Source organism: Leucoraja erinacea, chromosome 20 (assembly GCF_028641065.1).
Source record: "Leucoraja erinacea ecotype New England chromosome 20, Leri_hhj_1, whole genome shotgun sequence".
Classification (NCBI taxonomy): Eukaryota; Metazoa; Chordata; class Chondrichthyes; order Rajiformes; family Rajidae; genus Leucoraja; species Leucoraja erinaceus.
The window spans coordinates 18251692-18266741 of NC_073396.1; the positions used below are offsets into that span (position 1 = coordinate 18251692).

The following is a 15050-nucleotide window of genomic DNA, read 5'->3' on the forward strand; positions in this document are numbered from 1 at the left end:
GGACATTGGTTTAACATGGGGGGAGGGGGGGGGTGAAATTTAACAGGAACCTGAGGGGTAACTTTTTCACACATAAGTTGATGGGTGCATGGAACGAGCTGCCGGGGGAGGTAGTTGAGGCAAGTACTATCGCATAGTGTAAGAAATATTTAGACAGGTACATGGATGGGACAGGTTTAGAGGGATATGTACCAATTGTAGGAAGGTCGGACTAGTGCAGATAGGACATCTTGGCCGGTGTGGGAATTTAAGCTTACATTTCTTTGCTTATAAATGATGAGAATGTGATACTTGCTAACACAGAAATTGAGGTAAATAGTGTTGAGGGATTTTGGGGGAATGGTAATCAAAACAGGAAGGTACATGAAGGATGTTTAGGGAATTGTGTGAAATTTGGGATATTTGAGAAGGCAAATGTTGAAGAGCATTCATTTTCTCCTGCACTTGAAGTACTGTGCATCTCTGAGATTAGAAGCTGCTTGAATCTCGTTAACACATTTCAAAGCAGTGACTAGAATGAGCTTTGGCTTTTGGCTGTGAGGTGCAATGGGCAAAATTGGTTAGTTTGTATTTGTTTTGGTTGCTGGAATTCTGTCAACTTTCGGCTCTTGGTTCATAGCGTCCTATATCTGGGAGATTTAAGTACTCATCTGGATACTTCAATGACTCTGCTTCCACCACACTTCGGCAGTGCATTCCAAGTATGCATAACTCTCTGTGTGGGAAAATGTCTCGGATGCTATCTAAATCTCTTCTGACCCTCATCTGTGCCTTATCTAGGGAATACTTTCCTGTAGTTTACTGTATCTATACCTGACCTCAATCATGTCCCCAGTTAACCTCCTTCACACTGAGGGGAGCAGGCCCAGTCTCTGAATAATCAACATTACTGTACCTCTACATCCTACTGTCACATCCTACCTACAACATGGTGACCACATCAGGAATGCTGCACACGGCAGATAAGATTAGAGGAGGTGCATGTGAACCTCTGTCTAAGCTGAAAGGATTGTCAGGGTCCCTGGGTGGAGTTAATGGAGGAGATACAAGGACAGATGTTGCATCTCTTCCGGTTGCTGGGGAAAGTACCTGGGAAGGCAGTGGTTTGGGTGGAAAGGGATAAGTGAACCAAGGAATTGAGGAGGGAGCAGTCCCTGTGGAAGGCAGAAAAGAGTGGAGATGGGAAGATGTGATTAATGGTGGGATTCCTTTGGAGGTGGTGGAAATATTGGAGGACATTGTGTTGGATGCTGAGGTTGGTGGGGTGAAAGGTGAGGACCAGGGGAACTCTGAATGTTGCATCGGTGGGGGGGGGGGGCGAGAGCAGAAATATGGGGCACTAAGGAGTCACGTGAGAGCCTGATCTATTGCAGAAGGGGGAGTGGCCACGTTCCCTGAAGAATGAGAAAATCTTGGATGTCCTGGAACACCTCATCTTGGGAGCAGTTGCGGCAGAGACTGAGGAATTGAGGATTCCCTTGCTTTCCCCCTTGGGATCACACCTTCCTTAGCCAATGATGAGCTTACCAGGCACCTGCATGAGGTCATTTGTGGCCAACCTTGATTGGCCCTGGTCTTTTCTCGACTCCAGTTCTTCACCCCGCCCACCCCAGTACTTTCAGCCTGAAGGAAGGTCCCGACTCGAAACATCACCCGTCCTTTTTCCATAGCAATGCTGTCCGAGTCGCTTAGTTACTCCAGCACTTTTGTCTATCTTTTATATCTAGATGAAACTTCATCTGCCATTTCTCAGTCCATTTCATTGTCACATCGATATCACTGTACACATCCTCCATATTGTCAACAACTCTGCCAATCTTTGGGTCATTTGATCATGCCTCCTACATGCATTTTCAGTCCCAATTAAAGTCTATAAATGATAATACAAAAGCCAAATTCTGATAAATGGTTGAAATATTAAACAAAGGCAGAAAATTCTGGAAGAAGCCATGATTGATGGCTGGGATAACCATACATCAACCCCCCCCCCCCCCCCCCCCCCCCCATCCTCAGATTATGACACCACCTACACACTGAAGGATTTACACTGGGCAGTTTAGTTACCGACCTGCACAGCTTTGGGGTGTGGGAGAAATCAGAACACTGAGGAAACCCATGGGCTCACAGAGACCAAGTGCAAACTTCACACAGGCAACACCAAAGGTCAGGATTGAACCTGGGTCTGTGGCACTGAGACGCACGCCGTGGGCTCTGTCAGATGTGCTACCATCTAACAAAGGTTTGTTTTGGAGATATACTATCTGCCATACATTTATTCTCTTGTGGGTAGCTTCAAACAAGTGGTTAGGCAGCAAGATTACTCTTATTCAGCGATTGCCGTAAACCAAGGAAATTTTTTTTCCCAATGAGGACAAATTGTAAATTTCCATTTAGTCATTCGTGAGGAACTATCAAAACTCTCAAATCTTCCTTCACATGCCCACTGTTGTTACAGTTAATCTAGTTCAGTTTGCTATTGTATGCTATGTCAAAACATCTTGCTTTCCCCATGCTTATTTTTGATATAATTTTATTTATGGAATGAAAATTTCATTACTGTAACAACTTGAAACATCTTTGCTTTCCAGAGATCGTTCTGAACCAGCAAGTGGGACATCGAAAGCAGTATGTAAAACAAAAATACAATCTGAACCTTTCTATTGGTTAAATCTAAGTTGCTGTTTTTAGTAAATGCTATTCATAAGTCATTAATGTTTTTGAGTGCTTAAATGCCTAAAGCAGGTATACATACCTGGCAAGGTCATGTTTTGTAATGCAAAGTACATTCGTAATATTTTAATGCTGTTGGGCAACACTTAGTGATAGTTGCCCTACCTACAGAATAATTATGTGTGTGACCTGATAGTGCAAGGTAAAGCACTGTATTTCATATTGAAACTGGAACTTAACTTTAGGGTGCAGTCTGTAACAGATCAGTGTATGATTTTTAGAGACTGGTTTAACAGTTTGCTGTGGAGAACATGAAAGTGTTCCTGCAATGTCTGTCTTTTAGCATTATGTGTATAGGGTTTTATGTGCATTTTCCTTCAAATAAAGAATGTCTGAAGTGTATTATCTTCCATTTCACATTGTATCACTAATGTTTTTAATGCTTTATTAGGTATGATTTAATGGTTTAAAAGGTTGCTTTACACTATCATAAGTCACATGAAAAGCATGCTAGATGACTGATTGTAAATGAAATGCTGAATTTGTGCAGTAACAACTTTCCTATAACTTTCATATCAGTATATATTATATTTGAGCTCAAATAAACAAAATTTACCACATCTAGAATATATATGTTAAATAATGTCTTTGTTGTTTTGATTCCCACCCCTCCCCTTCCTGTTCCCAACTTTACAAGTAGAAGTTAGTAGGATTTTGTGGTGTTCTTAAAACAGTTGTTAATTTTATATATGTATTAGTAACAAGCCGATGTTTCATACATTATGTATTTTATTTCATACCGTTACACCACAGAAATCTCCTGACTTGTCAATTTAAAGTACAGATCTGGCTGTTTTCTTCTGCAATTTCGACAAGTTTTTGTTTGAGCCATTTTATCAAATATTGATTTGTTTTTTTAAAAAGCACTGAATTTCTGTAGTCAGACACACATAGAATTAAGTTGTTGAATAAATGTAGCTATTGAGTACTTGATTTTATTTTCAATATCCGAACATGCAAGTGTTGTGATATGTAAACTGCAAAGTTATTATTCTTTGAGGACTTACTTTAAATTGTTAGAAGCAACTTAACTGAGTCAATTTAAAGTTGTTTTCTATTGCTTTATTGGTTGTTAGTTCAGTGAAGTAATATTTAAAAGAAAACTAGTTTTTCTGCTTTGATTAAATATAACAGTAGATTTGAAAATTGATGATTTTTTGTATTACTGGCTATATGAACAAGGCTTAGCTGTGTGGCCATTTACAAAAATATTTAGCACTTCATGAATGTAAAAAGAATAAAGATATTTTTTAGTAGTTTTTAACTTAGAGCTAATGATTTTCTGAAGTCTACTTTGGGGAAGAGGATTTGGGAATTCCATAATCATTGCACTAACTGAGCACAAATCTGATTTTTGCCATAATATTTCTAAACAATATTGTTTCATTCTTGGCCTTCAAAATGGGTTGCAGTAGTTTTATAACACATTTGTTAGATAGGTTGTGGATTTAACTGATGAAACCCATGGATTTTAAAAGCAAGAAAGCTGTATACTTCACACATTACCATCGAGAACATGGAAATCTTCATGTTTTTGATGTTTGTGAGTTGAGAGTAGATTCATTTAGTCCAATGGTTCTTAATCTTTTTGGCATACGTATGTGCATACACAAACACAATACTGCATGTGGTATGTGCCTTTGTTAGGTTCCTAAAAATGGGCTAAAAAAATGGATATGTTATTTATGACCCCTTCATGTCCCCTGGTAAAGTCCCGACCCCCAGGTTAAGAACCACTGATTTAGCCCAACCCAGGTCTGAATTTGTCCTCCACCACTGCCAGAGTGATACCACACGCAAACTGGAAGGACATCACTTGCTAGGCTTTGCCCAACTTCTAAATCACTTTTCCAGCTTTCCTGTACTCTGTCAGACACCACAGATGCTGTCTTGCCCACTAAGTTCCTCCAGCACTTTTTTGCTCAAAATTCTCATATCTGCAGTTGCTGGAAGTGCTTCACAAGTGGTTTACTTGAATGCCAATATCCCCTTTAATGTTATTCTCCAAATGACAATGTGATGAACGACCAGCAAGTCTCTTACCTGTGATATACAATATATCATATTGTGGTCTTGTAATAGTATTTTATTTAGCTTTCATGTGTGGAAAGCTTCACAGGCACAATGTCAAAATCTGCCACAAAGGTATCAAAGGGTATGCTATCCTAACATAAATCTGAAGGGGATGGCAAAGAGAAGCATGCAGAGGTTAGGGAAATCATTTCTGAAGATAAGGACCCAGCTAGTTGGAACTGCAAATTGTGAAGTAAGTGAAAATCAAGTTGCTTGTGGCCAAAACTTAAGTGGTAAAACCTTAAGAAATAATAGAGAACGAGTCTTAGATTTAAATGCAAGGATGAGAATATTAAAATCGATGCACTATCTGACTGGGCATAAAAACAGAAAATGCTGAAAAAAGTTAACAGTTCAGGCAGCATCTACAAAAAAAGAAACAGTCAAAATTTTAGGTTTGCTGCCCTTGGTCAAATCATCTTGATCTCAAGTGGCATAGAGTTGTAGAGAGGTATAACATGGCCACAGGCAATTCGGTCAGCAGAATCCCTGATGATCATCAACCACCCATTTACACTATAATCTACATTAATCCCATTTTTATTCTCTCCACATCTCCTGTCCAAACAGGTAACCCCCCTCCCGATTCTACCCTTCATCTATCTACACATGCGGGACAATTTACAATGACCAATTAAACTCCCTAGTTTGCATGTCTTTGGGATGTGGTGAGAACCCAAAGCACCCAGGGAAAATCCATTGGTCACAGGGTGAATGTACAAATTCCACACACAGGAGCCAAAGTGGAGAGAAAAATGTGGGAGTCGATGTTACAAGTAGATTTTCAGCAGCAACTGAGGGAAGAGCTAAGTGATGTCATAAAGTTGAGATTATTTAAAACTCGTCCTGGGTTTGAATAAGACACCAAGATGACAAGTTGTCTGGTTCATCATCTCCAGGGTGAGGCAATGAATTGTCTTGAGTAATTGAGTTTAGAATCAAAACTGAAAATTATGTTGACAAGGAAAATTTCAGTTAATCAAAACTTGCTATGTGGCCAATATTGTAACACTTTATCATGGAGTGTGTTCTGGAAAGGTAGTGGAGCAGTTGCTCAGGGTAATTGGGGTAATTGGATGTGGTGAAACATGTAAATGGAAGAATGATCCAACTGTGGAATGGGGCATTACCAAATATGAATACAAGTGGTGGCCAGTTATGTTTAAATTGAACCAGGAGTGATATTAATTTTGATTGGAGATACATGATTGGAAGGGTTTAAGTGTATAGCTATTATAAGTTGGAAGATGGCATTTTGGGGGATGAAGTGTTGCATTTGAAATTGACATTGTGGTAGCTGTTGTATATAGTTGTCATGTGCACAGTTATGAATCTTGCCCAGAATGAATTTACTATCCACCTACACATTTCATTAAAACAATACTTTTGTTTAAATACAGTTCCATAATTCCTCATGTGAATGCTTCAAATCACTGGTTCTCAGTCATAAAAAGAGAGAGCATGGAAACTGGCCCTTTCGTCCACCCAATTTACACTAATCATTGGCCATCCATTTACATTATTCCCACGTTGGTGCTATTTATTTAAATTCATCCCATATTGTTATCTGCTCCCCCTAGATTCCACACTCACCACACAATGGACAATTTCCAGTGGCTGAGTAATTTATCATCCTGCATATCATTGGGATGTGTGAGAATCTGGGGGATATGTTACAGGGAAATCATCCAAACTCCACACAGAAATCTGGTTTATAATACAATAGATATGTTCATAAGAAACCTAGTATTGTAGAAAACGATTATTTTGATGGGGATTTGGGGCTAGAGAGTTTGATTGGCTAGAAGTTATGTATTCCTGCATTAAAAACAAAATTGAGATAGCTAGGTTTAATTTTGGCACTACAACCTAAAAATACCAAAAGCGGTATGTTATATGTAATAGAGTACAAGGCCCATTCTTTGGAAAGTGAACCAAAATGATACACACTTTGTGATACATTAAAAAATTCTTGTAAGAGATTATTCTTATTCATTGTTGTTTTCCTACCTACAGAACTATAATGCATGTCTGCAAAAGATATGAACATTCTAGCTGCTTAAAATTCAGTTTGTACAATGCTTCCGTGTGATGTCACACACATGACCACTCCTATTTTACCTCAGTCCCTAAACAAACATCGTCAGCATAAGATATACAATTTTCACTTGGTAAACCGAAAAAATATGAATCGTATATGCAGTACAAAACTATATACCTGTAATGTTTTCAGAATTAGAAGAGAGGTATTCCACAATTTTTCATCCTTTTGGTCACACACGTGACTAAGAATGGGCTGCAAGTGCATTGCACAGGTGTCAATCGAATCAATGCCTTTCTGTGATTAAACCGGCAGCCGTGTTCTTAAGAGACAATGAGGTCTGATTTCTGTGGGGGCTTTACATGTTTTCCTTCTAACATTGATGTTTTGTTCCCTAAGACAGCATTTTTTCTGCTTGTCAATTTCCAAAGGAACTTTTAAGTGGTTCTAATTCCCAATCAAAGTTGCATATAACCAAGTTGCCCACGTTACAAAGTTAATGTTTCCTAATTGATCAGTCATATTATATCCAATTTGCATTATAGAAACACGATTTTAGCAGAACTACCTGCCCTCTAATGTTTTCTTGAGTTGCTATAGTTTGGTTACATTCATTTCTGGACATGCCCTGGTTTTGATGATGCTGTCATCATAATGTAAATTTAGTATGTTAATTTTCCAAAATCTGTATGCTGTAATGTTTAACCCATTAGCTTGATATTTGTTTGTTTATTCTTTTTCCAATGATTGTCTTGTTCTTTTACTTTTAGTATTTTTAGTGCCACAAATTCACAGTCTTTCTTTATTCTGTTTTGTCAAGTTTTATCCTTTTGCTCACGGAAGCAACAGGGGAAGGCAAGAGAAAGAGGTGTCAGACCTAGTTGCCAGACTGCAGGGAAAGCTGAATGAGGTCAGTGTTGAGCAGTAGTAGAGGGCTATACAATGTATTTAATGGGAGAACTATGGAAGGAATAGATAAGGTAGATGGGTTTCAATGGAAGTGAGACGGTTCTCATATTCTTGGTATTGCAGGCTCTTGAATAATAAAAATGCTCATCTGAATTAAAGCCCTTCTCAGAAACTTGTTCCTGATTCAGTAACTTGTAGATTCAAAACTGCATATTAGCATGTTTTAAATATTTAAATGGCTTGTAATAGCACTAAAAGAGTTTTTAGTGCTATTACAATATTGAAATAGTTACTTGATGACCAACTAATTTTTAAATGACTAGGGTGGTGTTTTAAAATGGCCAGATCTTTGCTTAACATTTATCCACATTCAGGCAAGCAAAACTACAGCATTGATACACAAAATCCATTAACAGCTAGTGATGCGCTTAGTTCTGGTAAAGTGTTAGAAATATCTGATGCTGCTGACATTTAGAAACGGCACAAGATTTTCATTTTGTCAATGGTGATCATAGGGAACAGATGGTACAAAGTGACTCTTGATCGGCAGGGGGGCACAGCAAGGTCAGTACTCTACATATTGTACCCAGTATTGAATAGAGGGTCTGTTTATACTTATGTCCATAGTCAATTTTGGCCATGTCAGAAAATGCATAAAAATAACTTTATGGTAATCGTGCCTCCACAGTATTGTAATGAATGGTATCAAAAGCACAGTAAGGAATTATTCAGTGGAGTGAGGGGGAAACCAGTTCTGTCATTAGTAGAAATGAACGTCTATATGTACGTACATTGAACTTTTGAAATTAATAATATGGGTGTTTGTTCCTGTGTATGGACTATAACTTATATTTATTGTGAAACTGTTGGTCTTGAGTTTATGCCTCGAGGATACTCTTATTAGAACCGTACTTGGCAATTTCCAATTTCATTTGATTGAAAGAAGTATTTAACCAGTTTGTATTGGGTGACACCGCTAACAGAAATGCTTGCTCTCCGTTCCAGTAACCCAGAACCAATTCTGAGCTGCTCAGTCCTCGAGGAGTTTGTGTATTCACCTAGTGACATGCGTGTTTCCTCCCCCATCCCAAAGATATGCTGGTTGGTAGGTTAATTGGCCACTTAAATCGTTCCTATCGTCTGCCTCAGAGGGTGGTGGAGGCCGGTTCTCTGGATACTTTCAAGAGAGCTAGATAAGGCTCTTAAAAATAGCGGTCAGGGGATATGGGGTGAAGACAGGAACGTGGTACTGATTGTGGATGATCAGTCATGATCACATTGATTGGGCGGTGCTGGCTCGAAGGGCCAAATGGCCTACTTCTGGACCTATTGTCTATAAATAAGTGGTAGAATCCATGGAAGGAGTATAGTTGAAATGTGGGAGGAATAAAAAGTGTTGGGGTAGGATGTAAATGATTGATAGGCTTGGTAGGTGGAAGAACCTATTTCCATGTTGTATCCTTGTACAACTATAGATCAGCTATAGATAATGTGAATGCCAGTGAATATTGGGTGATTTTTGATGTAGAGCATGGAAACAGGCTTCTTGACTTACAGTCTGTGCCAACACATCAAACATAGATTTACACTACTCCCATACTAATCACATTTATTGTTTCCACAATCCCATTAATTGCTGAGATTCTACCATATCCTAAATGCTTGGGACAATTTATAGTGCCAATTAATTTACCAACATTCATGTCTTTAGCATTTGGCAGGAAACCAGAACACTCCAAAGAAATGTGCATGGGCAAAGGGAGAATGGGCAAACTGCACAAAGCTCTAGAGGTTTGGAGCCTGAAGCAGCAGCTCTACTGCCATTGCCACTTTATTTTTAATAGGCAGCAAGCTGCACAGTGGTGCATCTAGTAGAGCTACTGCCTCAAGGCGCCAGAGATGCGGGTATGACCCTGACCTCGAGCGCCGTCTATTGTGTGGACGCTGCACGTTCTGACTGACCGCATGGGCTTCCTCCAGGTGCTCTGGTTTCTTCTGGTTACTTATGGCCCACTTGGTTACATATTAAAATGAATCTAATTAATGAGACGCTCTTAGCCAACTTGTCTTTCCAAATATATATTTTGTCCTTCAACCTCTTCAGCAACCTATCTATGTTGGAGGATCTTGTGGCCTGGTGACTTCATTGGGTGTAGATTTAATGTACAGATACTTCCAGACTTCAACTGGATTTGTTATTCTGCCATTAGAGGGGGTTTGTAGAGCAGGATCCCTGCACAAGCATTGAAAAAGTGGAGGAAATTATTGTTTGTCATAGTTATCACAGACGTGCAGTGGGGCTGAATTTCTTTATATCTGGATCAAATGTAGGATCAGGATGTTTTATAAGTACATTATGGGAAGGCGGGTAACGAGAGAGAAAATGCCCTGAGGAAAGCAAAGAGGTTGTCTTTGTGCGGATCTTCAATTCGTTCTTTTTTTCTGTTTTTACTGTGGAGGAAGACATGGTTCAAGGAACTTGGTACAGTTAATGGAGATGTGTTGAGGACAGTCCGTATTATGGCTGAGGAGTTACTGACCATACTAAGACATAGTACGGAGGGGAGAGTACAAGGCCTAGCAAACGATAGGAGAATACGTGAAGGGAGGGTATTTCATCCTCGGCAGGTTGGACAAAAGCCAGCGACGAAAAGGCAGTGTGAGATATGGATAGAAGTTGTACAAATTGTGAAGTCAAAGGAAGGTTTAATTGGAAGGGGAGAAATGTTTGTGACCCTAGGTGTAGCACAAGGAAGAGAGGGGGGGAAGGGAAAACAAAAGTGGGGAGGTTTGTACGCTAGTTAACTGAAATTGAATAATTCAAAGTTCATACCAATAGGTTTGTAGGCTACTCGAGCAGACAATGAGATGCTATTCCTTCATTTAATGTGTGGCTTCAAACTAGCAATGGAGGAGACCCAGGGCAAAATGGCTAGCAACCGGGAGATCCAGCAAACCTTTGAGGACTGAGTGCAGTTGTTCAGCGAGACTACATAGTTTACATTTGGTCTTGTCGAAGTAAAAACTAGAACACCAAATGCAGTAAATGATGAGCTCAGGGGAGGTGCATCTGGAAGAACTGCTGAGGTTCATGGATGGAGGCGATGGAAGAGGTATAGGGACAGCGTAGTACCTCTGCGGTTTCAAGGGAAAGCTTCAGGGTACTAGGTGGTTTCGGTTGGAAGGGACGAGTGAACCAAGGAGTTGCTGACGGAGTGGACTCTGGAAAGCAGAAAGGTGTTGGGATAAGAAGTGACGGAAATGTCAGAGAATTATGTGTTGGATGCAGAGGCTGTTGGAGTGGAAGGTGTGGACCAACTGGGCCACAGCCTATGAGAGGAGTCCAACAGTACGGGAACAGTCCGCTGAGGCAGCCGAGGAGTCACGATACCGGTCTGCAAAGTCGGCTTCAGAATTTGGCTCTGGGAACGTTCAAGTGCACTCTGTTTTGTCCAGATTAAAGGAGGTGCCAGACCACCAGTTGCTGGAAAATCTGTGGTGGACCTGTATGCGTTTCCAAATAGAAAATTTGGTAATAAGTTGTTGCTAACATTTTACAGAGATGGTAGACAGCATATGAACTATTGTAATGTTACATACATGTAATTGATGAACATTAGCATTTTCATGGTATTGATGGAAAATAATGCTTCAACAAATACATGTGTCTAAAGTGAGGAATGCAGCATTTTTTGGATGTGAACAGGCACATAACTGATAAGCAATTAATACTAAAGAGCAGTTCTGTCCAGGGAAGATGTGCTAAACTATTAGTTATCTGTACATATGCAAATATCTTGGAACATGACATACATTTGGAAACAACAATAAAATTTGGAGAAATTTCAATTATATTGATCTTGTGTTAGGCAATGTGATTGAAATTTGCAAGACTGGGCCAGGCTGAGGAACATCAATGGATACATTATTTGTGAAGCAGCAAGTGGGCTTGAACTGTCAAAACTAATTGAAGTGTCATGTCTAATGCATGAGCAGATAATTAAACTAAATTGTGCCTCTGTTCTGAATGAATTCAAATTCAACAAAAATGGATTTTGGGATGCACTCTAGTGCATTTAGATTAATGCACTCCGATTTTGTTGTAAAGTGCAGGATAAATAATAGTGCTTTCAAAAAAGTCAAATGTCCATACTAATGAATAGTTCCAATGTCGTTTCCCTGGTCTTAAGTCATTTGCTCCAGAAATTTTGTAACATAGATATTATTTACGTGGGAAGTATTGTTGTTGCCGATCATTTTGTATTTACTTAAAAGTCTTGCATTTTGTGTCATGATTTTTATGAGGCCATAAAGAAGCAGTTTATAGTGTTGAGCTGAGGATTCATTGAAATCAAGTCGCAAATGCCCTCAAACATGGGTTTGTGGCAAAATTCCAGATTCTATATCCTTAATGTCGTTAAGCACATTTTTCAAGCTTGCTATTTTTCTTGACCTAATATTATTATCCTCCCTGGGAAAAGCTTCATCTCATTAATCATTCATATTCAGAGATCTCAGGAGAAAACATTTTTTTGTAATTGTAAACTCGTATCTTCCTACACTTTTCTTTGTCCTTTTAGTATGCACTTGCTATAATTCCAAACTGTGTGCAATAATGTTTAATTTCTTTGTGTGTAATGTCATCTGTATTTTTTCTGCAAAAAGGAGAAACGTGATTTTAACGTATTTTAAGATCTGGCTTTGTATATGCTTCAGATATCAGCATGGAAATATGCCTTTGATCATGTCCAGAGGTCTTTGTTGACCAAGTAGTTGGGGCAGGTACATTAAGAGCATTTAAATTATTTGGACGGGTACGTAGATTGGAACGGTATAGAGGGATATAGACCAAAAGCTGGCAAATGGAATTAGCTTTGATGTGGTATCATCGTTGCATGGACGAGTTGGGCTATTTCCATGTTGTATGGCTCTGTCAAGTACCCATTTCTACTAATCCTACTTTATCCTTTCATGAACTTCACTCATTCGGCAATTCACAATGCCCAAATAACCTACCAGCCTGTAAATACTTGATGTGGCACACAAAAAAAATAAAGCACATCCAGAGAAAATCAATAATTTATTGCTCTATTCTATTTGATATCTTGACTATTCTAACATAAATGTCATTCTCTCCCTTTCTGTCAAGCAGTGTGGCTTCATTTTAAATTCTGTATTGACCTGCATCGTCTGCCTACTCCCCTTCCTGTTAGCATGAAATGTCTCAATCCTTCATGCTTTAATTTCTGATTCACACAATCATACTTGTTGCTGTTCAGATACTAAACAAATGTTAAGTGTATCTGCAAATCTCCTTCAGTTTGTCACTAAATTTTCAAATGGAGCAATCCCTATTATTGAGGCATTTGTGTGTGATAGAAGCAAATAATTCCATATTTGCTGCTGTTTCCGAACAAGAAAATAGCCGCTTTCCAAAGGCATCTTTTACCCAAAACATTTATGTAAATGACAAGCCTGTTTTTTGACCAACAGAAGCTTTGGGCACTTAAGGCTAAGTAATTAGCTGATATTCTGAAATTGTGGGTGACCTATTTTGTCAATTTGTTTTGCGGTCCATACCGTTTAATTTCACCAGTGGGTTGTGGAGTAGGGAGGAAGGTTGTGATGTGGATTTTTTTAAATCACCATACTAGTTAATGTCTTAATGCAACACTTAAAACTGAGAAATGTTTCCAGGTGAAGAGTTTTGCCTTCACAGCTTCTCACTCTATAGTATTCCACCTGTATCTGCTTTCCAAATACTGCTAAGCTTTTTTGATGTAAAATTAAAACATTTTATAAACAGGTTAGAATGTGTGACATAAATAAAAATGAAATTAAATCCAGCAATTTCCCATATACTTACTGGTGGCATTGTTAACAAGTTGCAGTGTCCCTTTTTCCATTCATAGATTTGTCCACATTTATTGTGTCATCCAGGTGATTACTCCATGCTGTAGAGGCATATCATATATCATATATGAAACTAAGAATTTCACTCATGATTTTTGAATAAATATGGATATCCATATTTATTTTCCCCATAAAAAGCAATAAACCAATCATGGGGAAAATAGTTAGACCGTATTTGTGAATAGTAAAACACAGTGAAAGAATGTGGGTCAAGTTGTCTCATCAGAATTTTATTTCTAATTCAAAAATTGTTACTAAGGGAGGAAGTGTGCAAAGAACCATGGGGAAGGCGGGAAAGTGACATTCGGCCTTTCTTCATCCCCGTCCTTTCACAGTTTTGTCCATTGTTTTCTCTTAACTTTGTCCTCAATTCTTTGCAACTTGTTTTATTTCTAACTTCTTTTCATCAGTACTACTTAATGACTTGAAATTATAATCAATTTCTCTGTTCAATGTTGCTGCTTGACCTGAATATCCTCCAGCTTTTCCTATCTTAGCTTCAAAATTCTATCATGGGTATATTTTGCTTTATTTGGTGCTTGTAATACAGACTGTAGGTATTGTAGTTAGTCAATGTTATAGAGTACAAGGAATGCGGTGCACCTGGAATGTACTGTTATTCTTTGCAGATACTATTATTGAACATCAGTTCAACATTAAGTTGTGCATTTGGATCTAAAAACATAGTGAATGCACTATGCTTTTTCCAAGGGTATGGGTAGAAAGAACTAGGGGAACAGGTTTAAGGTATGAGGGGAAAAATTTAATAGGAACTATCCACACAGGGTGGGCGGGTATGTGGAAAAGCTGCAAGAGGAAGCAGTTGAGGCAGGTACAATAACAACATTTTAAAAGACATTTAGATAGAAAGATGGTTAGGAAAGATTTAGAAGGAAAAGGGTCAAACACGGATAGATGGGACTATCTTATATGGGGCATCTTGGACGAGTTGAGCCATCGGGCTTGTTTCCATGTTGTATGACTATGACTTGGATTGCCAAGGCTGCTCATTGCATTCTACTTTCAGCTGACATTTGTAACAAACATATGTAAAAGCTAAAGCCCCTGCATGTGTAAAACTGGTTTTGTCCAACCAGTCTGAAGAAGGGTCTCGACCCGAAACATTTCCTTCGTTCCATAGATGCTGCCTCACCTGCTGAGTTTCTCCAGCACTTTTGTCTACCTTGTACAATCGGTCCTATCAGACCCGTAAAAATTGGAACAATTTGTTTGAGTTATAGCTTCAGTAACACTTCATTTTTAGTTTTGATCAGAATATTCCTTACAACTGCAAGGATTCTGTTATAACCTAAGCAGTTTAAACGTGTCCTCAAGACACTCTTGATGCTTTTTGCGCTTCCTTGTAATTGTAGAACCGAACAGT

The 15050-nt window shown here is 38.8% G+C and overlaps 1 protein-coding gene across 7 annotated transcripts in view; it reads left to right on the forward strand.

Moving 5' to 3' along the window:
• LOC129706863 (E3 ubiquitin-protein ligase RBBP6-like) overlaps window positions 1–15050 on the forward strand; it is a 70420-nt gene that overhangs the window by 10374 nt on the left and 44996 nt on the right. For 3 of the 7 annotated variants that reach the window (XM_055651444.1, XM_055651447.1, XM_055651446.1), the window contains exons 3-4: window positions 2589–2625; window positions 7665–7754. In XM_055651444.1, coding sequence (XP_055507419.1) covers window positions 2589–2625; window positions 7665–7754 — 127 coding nt within the window. Of the gene's footprint in view, window positions 1–2588; window positions 3095–7664; window positions 7755–15050 lie in introns of those variants that run through there. The other 4 variants (XM_055651445.1, XM_055651451.1, XM_055651450.1 and 1 more) reach the window with 2 other exon arrangements.